The 16,978-nt window shown below is 39.9% G+C and overlaps 1 protein-coding gene across 1 annotated transcript in view; it reads right to left on the reverse strand.

Moving 5' to 3' along the window:
• Positions 1-1,644: 1,644 nt before the first annotated feature.
• Positions 1,645-16,978, reverse strand: part of HSD11B2 (hydroxysteroid 11-beta dehydrogenase 2) — a 42,271-nt gene continuing 26,937 nt past the window's right edge. The window contains exons 2-5 of the mRNA XM_018559645.1: positions 13,773-13,985; positions 8,424-8,609; positions 5,437-5,574; positions 1,645-2,342 (exon numbers count right to left, since the gene is read on the reverse strand). Of these exons, the coding sequence (XP_018415147.1) occupies positions 1,990-2,342; positions 5,437-5,574; positions 8,424-8,609; positions 13,773-13,985 (890 nt within the window). The 3' untranslated portion in view covers positions 1,645-1,989. The remainder of the gene's footprint in view (positions 2,343-5,436; positions 5,575-8,423; positions 8,610-13,772; positions 13,986-16,978) is intronic.

Raw genomic sequence — 16,978 nt, forward strand, 5'->3', positions numbered from 1 at the left:
ATCCCGAGATTAAAATGTAGCACTGAGCTAGATTGTGCACTTATGTAGTAGTGTTCTATAGAATTGAATGGGAAGATAATCCATTAGGTAAGTCCCATTGACAACTATTGCACATTATTGCACAGACACAGGCCTGGCACTAGAAATTACTGGCGGGTACGTAAGCAACAGGGAAGGCTACCAACATCATAGGGGGTTAGTAAGCACCTGGGGAAGGTGGTGTGTAAGGTTCAGCTTGGTGCAGTTTAGGGGGCTAGAGAAAGGGTCTGGGTAGTTTAAATAATTTGTGAACGTGTTCTTTAAGCTAATATATGTTTTTTTTAAAATAATTGTTACTAAGAAATGACTACACGTGCCTAATGGGAACCTTTCAACCATTTTAAAATTTAAAATTGTAAAAAGTTCTGCCTGAGAGCCGGTACCAAAAGCTATTATTTTATTAGCCAGAAATCCTCCTCTCTGTGCCTCCCTGAACTAGTTTTACTTTGTTACTGGATGTCAGTTTAGTAAGAGTTAGACCAAATAGCCAAAGAAATCAAGTTCTCAATTAAAGAGTGAAACTAAATCACAGAGATGCACAGATGAGGGTAAGGAAAAGTTAGACGTTCAGGTGCTTGCTTTCAAATTCCTTTCAAAATATATTGTTGGCGGTTTCTTTAAGTGAACTTTACCTGGTCTTAACAATAGAGTGGGGAAAGATTTGAAGTCCTGCCTGTCCTCCTTTCCAGGGCTGTTTGGTAGGTTTCTGCTCATTTTCTGTCTTGTGATAACGGTTTCAGCAGACAGGAAGTTAGGGAAAATCTCTAACAGCAATAAAGACTGAAATGTTTTTTTTTAGTTTTTTTTTAAGTACAGTAGGGGAAGGCTGAAACCCCCATCAGCTTATTTCTGTTTCTTGATGCCGACTTTTCTTTCCTTCCTGCCTGGTAAAACCATTGTCAGTCTGACAGTGAAAGTGAGAGGAAATCTCTACCTGCACAGCAGTAAAAAAGGGTTCTAATCCTTTCCCTTTCTATCCAAATCTCAAAAAAAAAAGAAGCGTTTTGTCTGGGCTAACAATTTATATTTCATCTTATCAATTCATGGTAAATGAGCCATGCACTGTTAATAACTAACCCAATATCATAGGTTTTATGAATTCAGCCGGATGAAACCAGATCATCGATTGGTCATTACTACACCCTATTGCTCTCAGTATCATAAATAAACCTCTGCGTGATTTACTTCTTATTTCTATGCATATATGGAAAGCTTTTTAAAGACATTACAATCAAATGGATTATCAAGCATGAACAATTAAATAACTATAAAAGTAATTCCATTCATTGAGGGGGGAGGGGGCAGGGGGGGGTTTATGGTAGAGTTTCCCAAATGGTTTTTTGGTCAGATTTCTTTTTTAGCCTTAGAAACCCAACTTGGTCCTAGTGTTCTGGAGATGCATGTTCTAGTCAGGGAATTGAGCCAAGGGGCTGTGTCCTTTCCAGTTTATAATGAAAGTGGAAAATCCCTTCAAGGGAAAGGCCAACTGATATGTTGAAGGTAAAGTGCGTAACTTTCCTGTTCCCTGCCTAGCAGTGGTATCGGGTTGTAATTGGATATTGGATTGTAGTGGATGATAGAAATTGACTGGGTAGGAGTTTTCTGAGTAAATTGGAACTTCTACATTCCCAGTATCGGTCCCTTAATGTGATGTTTTGGTTTTCCTTATTTTTAAAAGGCACTTTTGTCATTGCAAAACAGAAAGAAAATTGGCAGCATATGTGTATGGTTATGGCATTGTACAATGGTTCCCCAAGTGGTGGCTTTGGTTAGATGCAAGTCGTTCATCTAACTTAACACGGTGCAGATATGTATCTCAACTCAGCTGGAGTCATAGCCAGTGCCTTTTAATATTATTTAGTTTTGCCTTTATCACTGCCAAGTTGGCTCCCAGAGAAAATAGTTTGTCATGGTTCAACACACAGATTGCATGGCTTGATCAGATTATTCCTACTCGTGGCTCTTCTGCTTTCGCAGAGCTCTGGGTATGGTCTTGCCCTTCAGGAATAAGTTTTTATAGAAGCCGTCACTGATGATATGAGGTAAATATAGTCCAATAAAGTAAAGGAGCCACAACCGCTTGCCAGCATAATATTTCACTTTAGGGTTCTCAGATAAGATGGCATCAGTTATACTGTCCATCACAGGGCTGAGGTCAGTGGACGCTGTCTTCCCATATTCCAAAAAGAGGTTTTGGGTTTCAGAGATATATTCCTCACCATACTCTTGAAGAAGTTCACTAGGTAGATTGGATAGCAGTTTCTTGTGCTGATTCTCCCAATGGTTTTTGTCATCATGTGCCCCTGGAGGCAAACACAAACAAAGTCACACAAAAGTTAACAAATGTGTAAAAGAATTTTAAAGTTATAGATAAATGACAGCAGAACTCCCACCAAAAACCAGATAAAAAATCATAGGCCAAATGTAAAATGTCAACACCAGCTTTGGCTGCAATATTCACCAAAGAGTTCCCCTGCATCATTGTCAGCATCATTCAACCCACTTGTGGTTGTCCTGAGCCTGCCCCAGCCTGTGACTGGACAGTGAAATGAGAAGCAGCACAGTGATGAGCTCATCTCTCTGTCACTTTGCTTTCTCTTCCTAACAGCAAGTTTCTTTTCTACACATGAATTGACTGGCAACTTGTGCTGCTTCTTCCTCTCACACTCCAGCCCGCTGTATAGGAACTGCAAAAGGGTGATATCAGGTACTTAGCATGCTTACTTGATGTACTAATCATTACAGACCCGCATTCATTTATGCCTTTTATATCTGCCTTGAGTTCAGCTTTAAGGTGACACTAAACTCAGGAGTTAAACCTTAAATCATTATAGTCCCCTATTAACAAAAATGTATCTTATTTGTGTATTACTCGGCTGTATATCCTCAAATCATCTCTGAATTGGTGCTGACACTGTCTTTCCTTCTGGAGGGTGACTACTTTTGTTCCCCATGGTCCCTGTGTGTGTTGTAAAGTAGCCACCTCACCAAGTTCACCAAGCTCACTCCCGTGATGGAATACAATGTCAGGTTTAGTTTACTAATTTGTATTGAGATTGTAGTCCATCTCATGTTGTGTTCATAAAATGCTGGACATCCTGGTTAGGTCAATTGAATACATATAATTTGTTCAAACTGAAACTTAAGTCATTTTCAATACAGCAAACATTGTGATATTTCAAAATAAATGGATATTGTGTTAAGCTTAAATGATGCCCTCATATACATTACATATCTGACCGATTCTAAAATAAGTGTTTTAGAATAATAATAAGCTCTTACTACTAGTAAACAGTGATAATATTAGAGAAAGCATAATGACAATAAAGAGGTATATCAGATGATTTTTCTGATAAAAGAAAAAGCTTAAGGACGGGCAATTGTCTGCTGGATGGTAACAATAATTTGACATTAATTGTGTGACTCATAATAAAAAACTTTGGTCAGAACAAACCCAATTTTAAATAACCAGGTCTAATTAATGAAAGCTAGATGGAAAGGGGACATTTCACCTTATTCTACTATGTCTAGGCCTCTTTGATCCCTTGTGGTCTACTAGACCAATTATGCTGCCTGGACACTGTGCGGGTTGCTTGTTTTGGATGTTAAGCAGATATTTAAGGTTATCTGACTACAGTAATGACCCTCTTGAGATGTGTGCAGAATTGTCGTTCAACAAACAGTTTAGGTCTGAAGCTATGGAATGACTGCAGAGGATCCCAATTGGAGAAAACCCCCAAATGATGGTCATATAATAACACTGCATTTCCCACTCTATGTTCCTCTGGTCAATCCAAACAACAAATTGGAAGATGGTTGTCTTAGAGGATGGAATTACACTAGAGCTTCAGCCGGCATTCCTAAAATGTATCTTCATGGTTTGCCCTATTTTTTAAGATAGAGTATGGAAGGGTAATCAAAGTGTCACTTTTTTCAACCTCTTTATTTGTCCAAATGAATAGAGGGGACATCTTCCAATGCGGACACTTGTTGCAGGGACTATTTTCTAAATGAGGGTTTCCCTAACTTTGGAGAGAATTCCTGCCACTTCCTGTATGTAGGACAGAAAGGAAATCTTCCCAATGGGGCACATTTGGCAAAAAAATAATAAAAAAGAGCTGACAAGGGTTTCAATCATTTTCTGCCCTTTCCAAAACATAACAAAAATCTGGCTTTAGATATATTTCAACAAAACACAGGAATTATGTGATAGATTAACTAGCATATGTTAAAGTGACATTAAACCCTCAGATTTTTTAGCATAAAACAATACTGTAATGTGTGCCTAGCTGTAATCCTTGGTTGTTTCCCTTCTCTTTGCTGCTCTTCCTTTTAAATATGTAACTCTTCTCATGCTGGGCAGAACTTCTGTTTTGCAGCAGACTGCCTTGTCTCTGGAATGGTTACATGGTGTCTGTCTGTAGGTTTGCAACCTGAGCCAGCACTACAGGAAGAGGCACTGAGCTGCAAAGGGAAGTTCTCCCCAAGCATGAGAAGACATGAGGATTTAAAAGGAAGAGCAGCAAAGAGAAAGGAAACTACCATGGATTACAGTAAGGCGCACATTACAGTATTGGTTTATGTTAAAAAATCTGAGGGTTTAATGTCACTTTAAGTAAAATTATGGCTATTGGCTGTTCTACACTTTAGCTTAGTATATTTGTCATTAGGTCATATTACAGGCTCAGTATAGAGCTGCTTTAAGCTACATACAAAGCTGGATATAAAGCTGCATGGTCTAGAGGATATGAAATAGTTTGATATTTATGACCTGGAGCAAGTATGATGATCAGGAATCCTAACTTTACTACGACTTTATAACCGGCATGTCTGTTCCAGGTAAGTTTTCAGGTGGTGGGGGTCCTCTCCGCACACCTTACAGCAGTCCTGGCCAAATAAGAACGGTGGTGCTCGCAATGACAATCAACAGAGCCGACGTTTCGGGGCCGCACAGGGTCCCTTCTTCAAGGCAGTAAAATTGTCACAATTTTACTGCCTTAAAGAAGGGACCCTGTGCGGCCCCGAAACGTCGGCTCTGTTGATTGTAGTGACACAATTGTCCATTAAAAAAGGACATATTTCTTCTAAATGAGTGCTGGTGACCTGTTTCTTTTACTTTGTTCCAGGTAAGTGACTCAAACTATTCAATCCAGAGATAGTCAGGCAACTAGTAATTTAGGGGCAGGTCAGTTATGGAAGCCTCTATATTTCTTTCATTGCAGGTTTCTTTTACATTTAGCCTGTCTGATTATAATATCAGTGTTCTTGTAATGCATAGAGCCAATGATAAACAAAGTTGCCAATTTTGCGCTTGGTTCAAGGAAGCAAAATTTACAGCTTCTGGCAAACTGATATGAAGTATGTGGAAGAGGTTATGAAATCCAAGTTGTTACAAACCAGTTTTATAGGATGCTGGCTGAATCACGCTGACTTTAACTCCCCAAGGCGACAGCTCATGGCGAAATGTGTCCATTACTCGGCTCAGAGCAGCTTTGGAGGATCCGTATGCAGCCAAGAATGGAAATGAGTGCTCACCTGTCAAAAAAAAGATCATGTTACATTTAACAAATGGTATCCACTGGCACTCTGCCTAGTGTATAGCAGGTGAATAAATATATATGGCCTATCTCCAGCAACATCCTAACCCAACCCTTCTTATTTCCTTTGTCTACACTATAATGTAGTCAACACTACAAACTAACAGTGTACCCTGACATAATGTCCACCATGTCTACCATCGCTCTATATTCCAAATGTATATCCCAAGTAACTACCATAGAGGGTGCTTCTCCCACCCTACGCAAACCCTAACTGACTCCCCCATACTATCCCAACACCCTGTTCTCTATCTCCCCTCTTTACCATACTTCCATACCACTTTTCCTCCTAGCCTTCTGGTTAAATGTTTATTCCGGGGGGCGTGTCCTGGACATGGCGGAGTGAGGCAGCACTCGACGGGAGCTCCGTGTTGATTGCCCGGGACGGTTGACTAGTCATCTATACAAGCAGACTTTAACCCACTTTAACGGTGGATCCCATGCTCGGTTCGGGTAGGGGACCCCGTCAGACGGATCTCTTAGACTTATTCGCCTGTGCAGGAGCGGAAGCCGCGACAAGGTCGGAGTCCAACATGGCGACCACCCGCTCGGCGGCCTCGTGTGCGGCCTCGAATAGGCCAACCGCAGCTTAAGGTAGTCCATATATATATCCATCTGTTACTATGACCCTGAATTGTATTATTGTATTCTTGTTTGTTACCGTGTGGTCTGCATGGCTTTGTTCGCCTGCAGGTGCAGTAATGTTTATGATGTACTGATCTGCCAATGATATGTACCCAAATGTTTGTTTGACTATATGCTAATAAACGCATCATTTAAAAAAAAAATGTTGATTCCATCATTCTTTACTCCTTCAGTATCTTATACAATACCATTCCAAGAAACTAACACCAGTATTCTGCAAGCTTCACATTCCAATTCATATATTCCACAACCCACCTGAAAGTTTCTCTTTTGTTACTTCCATTCTTTTTAACTACTCTAGAATACACTACCCAAATGACTTCAAGTCTTCTCCAGTGAAGTTTTAAGCATAACCATCTGTTACTACACTCATTTAAAACTAATATGTCAAATATATTTCATGGTTCAGCCATGCCAAGATGCTAAATGTGAAAAATTAGTTAATTGTTCTAAGCAACTCTGCTGCTCGAAGAATGTATGAAGTGTACCTACTGTTTACACTCTAAGCAATATAACAATGAAAGTAGTCCTAAATGATCTTTTATACTTTATCGTCTACAAAAACTTCAATAAACATTATTGAAAAAGAAAAAATATATACAGCCTAAAAAATAAAGGTTGGATTAAATGAGAGCAGGTTTTGCATCCATTTACATTTTACAGATTATCCAACCGGATCCTAGCTATCATTTTTCCTTATCAGGTTCAAAAGAAACCATCTGACTCTGGTTGCTCTGGACAAAACACTTGTTCATGTTCATACACAAGACCCACTGCAGATTCAAATGTACACTATAAATCCAGTCCACTAGGCTACAAAGGCATTAAAGTAAGTGTTTTTTCCATTTCAATTCATCTTGCTTAAAAATATTAATCTGCCTCCTTTATACAAGTGTTTGTGTTATAACAGGATAATGAAACCAAGTAATGCTTATCAGTGTTGTTGTGCACCCAGGGCCATTTATGGGTACTCATATATTATTTGGTAACAGAAAACATGTACTTCTCACTCAACACACATTCATGAGACCAGCTGCACAGCCTGGAAACCATGACATTGTTGGTCTGAACGCATTGATTTGGGGAAAAACATGAGAACTTCTAGGATTTTTCTAGATGAATGGTTCCTAAAATGTGATGAAATCTGTATCCATTTCATGGTAGACAAGGTAGTCTTATTTTAAATGAACTTTTAAATTACTATACCTTTATTGAATAAATCATTTAAATAGTTAATGTTGCTAAAAAGTTTGATTTTCAAACGTGGCCATACACCTTACAACCATTGCACGACTTTCATTGTGCGATGGTTGTAAGGTAATTAAAATCTCGTACCATCTGCCCATCTCGGACAGGCAGATCGTACTTGCAATCATCGCAAGCCCTCCCCGCCGAGGTGAGGGCTTCCGATGATTCCAAAGCTGAGCGGGCAGTGTGCGCTTGCGCACACCGGCCCGTTCGGCATTTGTCTTCCGAGCACACCACTAACCCGCCGTACGTGCCAAAAGACGTGCCAAAAGACGTGCGACCGTAAAGTAGAAACGGTCACACGCCTTCCATACACCTGCCGATTATCGTACAATTAATGTTGCATTAATCGTACGATAATCGGCAGGTGTATGGGCACCTTAAGATGATGACACCTTCAAAGTAGGATCAGTGTGACAGGTTTCCCAGCCACGGATTAGGTGTTATAGTCAGTTCAGGTGTGGGTTTGATCTGCATGGTCATATATATAAAAGTCAAATGTTTTGTTTATCTACTTTTCACAACTGAATTCTGGCCAGTTTTTAGTCTTTGTGTCTGTAACTTAAAGTGCACCTGTTCCCAGCCTATGGACAAGTAAGTATATACATATCATTAACAAGCAGTAAAAAAGCTTTACAGGGTAATGAATCATTGAAAATATTTTTTCCAAAAGGTTCCCTGTCCTTTCTGCCATCCACCACTGAATTGATTTAAGTCGCCTCCAACCCCACCCTTCTTCCCACCCACCTCCCCTAAGCTCCATACTTGCCTAGTTCTGGTACTCTGCCCAGCTGCCATGTTTACCTTTAGCTGGTCTTCTTTCCCCTGTCGCCTGCTACAATTACTGATTTTTAATATGAAGTGACTAGGGAGTTGTACTGCGATGGTACCTACCAGCTGGGCTGCTGACAGTCACAATTCGTCCCTTAGAACTGCGTAGCATAGGTAACAAAGCTTTAGTGATCTCCAGTGTCCCAAAAAAATTTACTTCCATGCAGCCTCTGTAGGTGGACATGAGTGACAGCTCAGCATCTCCAAAGTGAGCGCAATATCCAGCATTGTTGACCAGCGCCCACAGCCCTATACACAAAAGAAAAAAAAAGACACTTTAAAACATTTCAACCATGCAGGACAGAATAGCTTGAAGAAAACATGTCTAGCTCTGCACTGCATCTCCTTTCCCTTCCTGAAAGCACCTTAAAATTATAAAAATTGCTGACAGAGTACCATAGAAAGCAATTGAAAGGATGCTTCTAAAGTTATAGTGCTGGAACTTAATAACGAGATTTTTCCAAGAAAAAAAATTCAGAAATTTTATATATATATCAAGATATATATATAAATATATCTATATCTAGATATATATATATATACTATAAAGTGAACCTTTCCAGAGAAAAATATGGGGGCTGCCAATACTTATCTCCATCTGAAAAATGCAAGTTGCCTGGCCATTATGATAATCCTATAGCTTCAAAAATGTCTAAGTCACTGACTGGAAACAAGTATGCAGATCTCAAAAGTCAAAGGCCCTCATCTGCATAGGTGGGTTATAATTCTATGTCAAGTTAAAATGAGCCTGTCGCAAAATTTAAATCTGGAACTGATATTTTACTTACCTCTCCTGTTGTCCACACCATTGATCTTCACTGTCTTTAAGAGTTATAGTGCACTGCCATCTGACACACTTTCTGAAGAGTCGAATCAATGGACCCCTGATGCTGTGGTTCCTTTGACCTAGTTCCTCCATAGTGTGTCGAATGAAGGGAATCCTCAAGACGCCAAAGACAGCCAAGATGAGCGGCTCAGGATAGGGAAGTCTTTTCTGTACAGGGGAATATTTTGTTCCACTATTTACTTTGTGACAGGGTCAATTTAACAGCTGGGCCACAAGCATTTGCTTGATGAGCAGTCAGTAATGGCAGCCACTAGGTTTCACCCAAGTAAAGTTTACTTTAAGCATGTAATTTATTGCTATATTTAAGTCAAAGTTCAAATTTAAATGGCAAAATTCTAAAACACTTTACCCGATAAACAGATTTGGTGGACAATAAGCTGCAAATGTCAACACACCGTAAATAAACCATAGAAATAGGTCTCCTTCTGGGAGACCTAATTTTTAGATTTTATTTAAGAACAATAAGCACAGATGAAATCAATCACAGTATCTGATCATACACTAATTACACTCACTTTTTATGAACCTCTACCGTGAGAAAGTCGGTGGAAATGAAAATTGAAAGATGATAGCTAGGCTATAAAAGGGGAAAAAAGCAAAAAAAAAGCACAAGACGGCCCTCATGTTGAGCAGTGGTTGAGATTCTCGGTGCATTTATGTTCTGTTAGGGGGTTGATACCAGCACTTCTGACATTTTGGTAAATCTCCCTGTGAAGGCCAATCCTTCACTCTTCTTTAGAGGCGAAAAATGGACACACACGCAAGGGTCATGGCAAGTCATGATGTTCAGTAGAAAAGTGCAAGGTGTCTCCATGTCTGTCTTTTTCAAAGAGATGTTTGCATGTCTATTGCCAAATGTACACAAAAAAGGCGTTATATAGGAAATTAGGCCTCAAATAAAACTAAAGTAGATGTCGTATAGTTCAACGTATAGTTGAAGTATACGCATTCAAACATATGGAACAGTGCAGCTAGAAAATGCCTCTAAGCATTGTTTATATTGCTTTTTTTCCATGTTCATATGTCTGCCGATACATTGATCCGTCTTCTTCCTCTCTTGGTGGGATCTACTGGCGTTCCCACATAAACCACACTTTTGTGTAGGATGTAATTGCTATAACTCTGGAGGTAGTGTTGACAAGCCGACAATACCTCTAGGGTGGTGAACATCCGGTTGATGATGCCAATGCTGACAGGACTAAGGAAAGATGGATCGAAGGGACAACAAGGCTGCTGCAAATTAGTTGGTGCTGTATTATCATTATTGGCCCTCCAAAGGAAATAAAGTATTCACACAAGCTCTGACAGGATCAACAGTTACAAATCTGTTCAATCTGAACAAAAAGGGAACTTTAATAAAACATTATTTTGGCCTGAATACTAAAAGAGGAATATATACTTGGGAGTATTTTTGGTTTTAGGTTGAGTACCACTCTAAGTATGATGATGGTTTCGGCAGATGATTTGACACAATTAACAGAATGGAACCTTTGTACTGAAAACCAATAATTGTCCATGATTGCTTTACATACACCTGCATATTTGTTCAGTGCAGGAGTTGAATTTAAGCATTGTGCGTGAGGATAGATGCATATGTGCATACAGGTGCTATTGTAAGACTTTAAGACCTGCCCAATTGACATCTAAATAGATATTAATCACACCCTGGAGTAGTCACAAATAAATGTTACATAAAGGCATACAATGGATTAGATTAGACTGCCCTTTACAAATTCACAACCATAACAAAAGAATTGTTTTGATCTGTGTTAGCCGAGAGAATCTTGAATATTATATATAAATATTTTGGAAGGTAAATTGTGTAAGAAAATCAGAACAACAATACAATTTCAAACCGATTGTTTAATTGCTAGCATGCATTGTAGTATGCAAACAACTGTAACAGAGGTTAATGAATGAACGGATTGATAAAAAAATGTTGATCAAGACACATTTTTTTCTACATTTTTTCTAATTTCATCACTTGTATACCTGACCATTGCATTATAACAAACCATCTTTCTGTAAACTGTAAATATGTTAACAGGAAACTGTTTTTTTTGTAATAAATATGGAAACTGGTATGGGAGCAGTAAAACAGAGAAAATAATAAAACAGTAATACAGTCATCCCATTGTCAGTGAAAAGTTGCAAATATTCAAGATGACAACATTTATAGACTAATTCAATAAATACCTATAGGAGCCAAAACTTTCCCCTCCCTTCAATCAGCTTTCTATTGTCTTTACTGTCCTTGAATATGCTAAGAATCTTGGATACACTAACAAATGAAAGGTTATCTACGGTTGTAAAGTCTGGTTTAATAACCAGTCAGTCTAACATGTAAACAACAAAAGCATAGAGAGTTGAAAATATAATCAGGTGCTGTCTTTATTAATGATTAAAGACAGCGTGTCCTCATAGGGGTTACTTTTCCCAGTATGAAGAACAGGGTTAGACTCTAGATAAAAATCTATGGCACTATGTTTGGCATTTAAACATTAAACTGTTTGACAAAACAAAGTGAATCATAATGGAAGAAGATACGAAAGATCGTTACTCCTCAGTAGTAGCCTTTGATCTGTAAATTCTATAATCTGTTATAGTAACTGGAATAACTGACAGTGGTCTACATTTATCAGTATCTGAAATGAGCAATATTTGTAGTAAAGTGACATTAAAGTCTAAATTCCCCCCCAAAGCTGCTTTAAGGACTTACCTTAAATGATGCCATATGATCCGATCCTCTTCTTCTTTCCTGTAGATTTCAGGTGTCCCTCCAGCACTGGTGCCGGTCTCTGATCCAGCACTGACTGCTGTGTCCCCTGTGTCTGTGTGGGTGCACGCTGCCGGGCTGCCTGCATTGACTTACCCTGTGTCTCTCCTCTTCTCCCGGCCAAAGATCTCTACTGCGCATGCGCCCGCCCCATGATGCTTTGCGGCCGCCTGAGAATCTTCAGATCTTCGGAGGGAAGAGCATGGCGGAGACACAGGTAAGTTTTAACCTTTTTGGTAACTTTTTTTTCTAATGTTTTTGCATATACTGTATCTACTGCTTGCTAGCAGTAGATATATGCAAAAAAACTTGAGGGTTTAATTGTACTTTAACTAGTCTTACAGAGAACCTTCCACGATAACCTACAAAGACATCTTAAAAATTAAGTGGTTAAAGCTGGTCATACACCTATAGATTTTCTGCAGATTTTCTATGGTCAGATGGAAAAAGTGCAACAATCCATCTATGCTAAACTGTGTGGATGGAGGAATCTCCCGCTGGGCCAAGCTTCAGTATCTTGCTAGTCGGCTCCGCTGACTGTCAAAATACCGGAAAAATCTGATTGGATGCAGGTATTGTTCAGGTGTTTTGGGAGCCAGCAGTGCCGACTAGCAAGGTACTAAAGCTTGGCCCGGCGTGAGATTCCTCCTTCCACACAGTTTAGCATAGATGGAGAAATCTGTTGCACTTATTCCATCTGACCATAGAAAATCTGCAAAAAATCTATAGGTGTATGGCCAGCTTTAGGAAAAAAAAATACTTAACTTGGTCCTGGCTCCCAGTGCCACCAGGAGACTTGAGTGACACCAGCATGACTCACTGCTGGCTCCTGGGAAACCTGGGAGACCTTCGGGAATGAACTGCAGTCCTGCAATGCACTAGAGTTCATTTCTGAGTGGCGAAGCTTCATAAGCCGGGGCCGAGGTAAGTATTTACTTTTTTTAAACAGCTGTATTTTTAACAACCTTTGTAGGCTATCAGTAGAGTCAAGCTTTTATTTCCATGGAAGGTTCACTTTGAAGAGACAACGTCACTTAAAAAAAAGAACTGCTAGCATGAATAAAGTGCACCTGCAGCCGCTCTCATTCCCCTCTGCTACAGCTGTTTTGATCAGGCAAAGTTTCTGAATATCTGGGTAGTATGATTTGTTGTCTGCTTCCCTAGTTTCAGTCTGGAACTGCTCAACACAGATCAAGTCATTAATGTACTTCAGGAAATAAGCTATTAACATATTTTAGGAGTTTTCTTTAAACACTGACTGAAGGTTTCTGAATGATTGCTGAAGCCTGGTGATAGCTTGTTCAAAGTGACAGCCAGCTATTCCTTTGGAACCCATGTTTAGTACCATCAGAAGTAAATGGGTGCTTTTTGATGCTTCACAACAGTTGCTCATAACTTACCAAAAGCTTTGTAAATTCTTGCTGTACACATTGCTCTTCAGAGTAGCAAGTACAAGATGAAGCTAGATCAAAAATTATAACTATAATACGTATAGAAGGTTTGGTGTTTAAGTAATTCCCTTTATTGGCTTACTTAACTTATTAAAGATGCAAGCTTTCAGAATTCCCTAATAATGTTCAATCATTTAGGTTAGCCAATAAAGGGCATCACTTAAGCTCTGAACTCTCTGCACTAAATGAAAGCTTTATACTCTCTGTACTAATCGAAAGTACAATACTCTACTACTGCGGTGATAAGTACAGTAACTTTATGTTAATCTTTCGATGATTATTTATGCACCAGTAAGGGGTGCAAGTACTGTGTCTGATATTAGGATGGATTCACATACCAGTTTCATGTGTCTGCTCCTTTGCCACTTGCTGGGCTCTCTTGATGTCCTCAGGTTTCGTCAGATCCACTTGAATGATAGTTAGGCGGTCTGAACACCTCTTCTGGAGATCCTTGGCCCCTGAGCTGTTAAGATCCAGCACAGTGGCAATCACCTTGAAGCCCATCTCATCCATTCTCTGAGCAGAGGCCTTTCCAAATCCAGAATCGCATCCTGAAAGGAAATGAAAATAGTTTTTAGGAAAATTTGTGGTACTTTCTATGAACATGACACCAAGTAGATATTGCCTGCCTTTTATGTTTCAATTAAAGAGACTCTGTCACTACTTCTATAACTTCTATATTTTTTTTCTGCTGTGGAAAAGGCAAGAATCATACTCATCAGTATCCCTGCTGGTGAATCAAACTTTGCAGAGTTACAGGTGCCACTAGAATCTTCTCAATTCAACGCTTGAGGAGCTTACGTCTAACTGCTACTTGCTAAATCACTAGCATGGTCCTGTGGTCCTTTATGGCATCCATAGCAACATGGTCACCTTAACATAGCTTGAAGCTGGTCATAAACTGCTTGAATTTCTCCCGAATCCTGCTGAATTCGAGCTGGGTATGATCCTGCTGGCTGGGCTGGTTGGGAAATTGATGGCCGAACAGTGACTGAAGCCAATCAGCTGCGGGCACTGGGTATTTTGACAGCAGGCTTTCAGAATATGATAGCCTGGCAGAGGAGATTCATCCATCAGCTGCAGGCTGAGCTAAAGAAATCTATAAATGTATGGTCAGCTTAAGCTTAGTCCTCTATCTTGTGTTTAATTGTGAATGTTGTATCACTTCTGTTAAGTTGTAAATTCTTTAATAAAGGAGTTATTGTCATACTGCAATCCACTGCCTGTCCTTGCATCACAATCTCTAAACATACTGGAAAACCTGAAATAATCTAAATTATAATGCAATGTATGGGTAACCAATATTCTGAGTTGGTGCCAAAACCAACCACTGCGCTACTGCTTTATATGCCTTGAAACAGAGCCGTAGCTAGCTCCATTGGCGCCCAAGGCAAGAACAGAAAATTGTGCCCCCCCCAACAGATGTGTGATGTCACCCAACGCTGCGCATGAACAGGAAGTGATGTAAAGCACTTCTGGTTTATTCATAACTGGGGACACCTAGTACTATGTGTCCCCAGTTATTTACAAACACTGGAGTGATCAGCTATTACTTCAGTGTTTGCTCTGCACAGAGGATTGGTAAATATCACTGATATTTACTGATCCTCCCGCTCTCCAGGATGTCACTTCAGGATGGCCGAGCGGTGAGGAGAGAGCCGCCGGTTGAAGCGCTCCATTACTCATCGGATCCCTACTGCCTCTGCCCATACAAACGGGTGAGAGCAGCGGGGATCCAAGGAGAAGCTGGAGCCTGTGCCGCCCCTCTTCTCCCTGCCGAGCTGCCAAAAAGATGCGCCGCGGTGGTGTGTTCTAAAAAAAGCACTGCATGAAGTACTTTTTTTTTTCAGCACAGCATTGTACAAACCAACACACTACCCTTTGCTGTGTTCAACAGAATTAAATGAAATGCCACTTAGGGAAAAAAAGGTTACAGTGTGATGCATCGGCACTGAAACCTTCACAGTGCACACCAGCTGCTGTTGTGAATGAGCCATTTCTGCAACAGACAAATATGGCTGCATAGACACACATTGTACATAAAAGCAAAGTTTGCAAATGCTTTCCATGGTGTGGTTTAGAGCAGGCCTTCTTAAACTTTCTCCACTCGTGACCCCTTTTTGTCCGAGGAAATACCAATGTAAAAAAACAAAAAAAACCTTCCTGCGCACATGTGCTCAGGAAGGTACCAATTTAAGAAGCACTGGTTTAGAGAAAGTGCAGTTATTCTTTTTGTCCCCCTTTCCTGACCCACCCCCACCCTCCGCAGACCTATACTTGCTGAGATATGAGGGCTACAGCTGTGCTGTTTGTTGACAGTCAGTGCTGCAATTCTCTCTCTCCTGGCCACGTCCGTCTCCCTAATGGGAGTTGGCCCCACAAAATTCTATGGGGCTGTAATGTGCAGGCATAGCCAGCAGAGGGAGCAGTGCAGACAGAAATGTCACTCTAAAGACATGCTGGTAGGCTAATTGGCTCCTGCTTAAAATTGGCCCTGTACTGTATGTGAGATGGGGACCTTAGATTGTAAACTCCTTGAGGGCAGGGACTGATGTGAATGTGCAACTGTGTAGAGCTAAATTCTCGGCGCTATATAAATACTTGTTATAAATAAATAAATAATACAGGAACCGTGCCCATCGGATCTTGATAAGTACAGATCCGTGGAGGGGAATGATAGGATTGTTTAGATCAAGGGTGGGGAACAGAAAGGATATGTGCACTTTGTTTTAAAATGCACCTATCCTTTAATTTCACAGTCATTACAAAATCTTTGATGCTAGTGCTAGTATTCTGTACAAAATGTCCAACAGGAAGTAAGAGAGAGGTAGTAACTGCATGTACTTTTCCATTAGTAAAACAAGTTTCATCCGTAGCTGGCACAGTCTTATACAATAGATTCACTCAGTGAACAATGAATGATTACATTAGGTGACAGGCCACATAAAGATATGTTCTATTTATTTTCGCAGAAATGCTTTTGTACATATCGAGGGTGGGGACACCGTTTTACCAGACAGGAAGTGAGGTAACTTCTGTAACAGCCAGCAATGAAAAGATTACATATTTTCTTCTGTCTGTTGTGTTGCTTTTAGAGAGATGTCCCCTCATTTCTTATCTTGGGAAACAAGCTTTTTTAAGTGAAGGCATCTCTACAGCAGAGACTCTGTTGGTAGTAAAACCTGACAGGAGTACTAATCTTTCACTGGTCTATAAAAAAACAAATCACAAAGCAATACAAAGTAATGGAGCGGAAGTTATTCTGCAACACTGGAACCAGCATACATTTATCAGAGGGTTGCTTTACAGATGGGTAGTTTTTTTTTTTTTTAACCACTCTTATTATAATATTATTTTTCCGTAAAAGAGTGTAGAAGAGATAGAACCTTTGTCAGGTTTTATTTCTGTAGATACACTGCCTGTCCAGAAAAAAGTCACATTCTAACATTTCGTTAGACCACCTTTAGCTTTGATTACAGTAGGCATTAACTGTGGTATCATTTTAATAAGCTTGTGCAATGTCACAACATTTATTTGCGTCCAG

This window comes from Nanorana parkeri, unplaced genomic scaffold (genome assembly GCF_000935625.1).
Source record: "Nanorana parkeri isolate BGI_ZX_2015 unplaced genomic scaffold, ASM93562v1 scaffold409, whole genome shotgun sequence".
NCBI lineage: Eukaryota > Metazoa > Chordata > Amphibia > Anura > Dicroglossidae > Nanorana > Nanorana parkeri.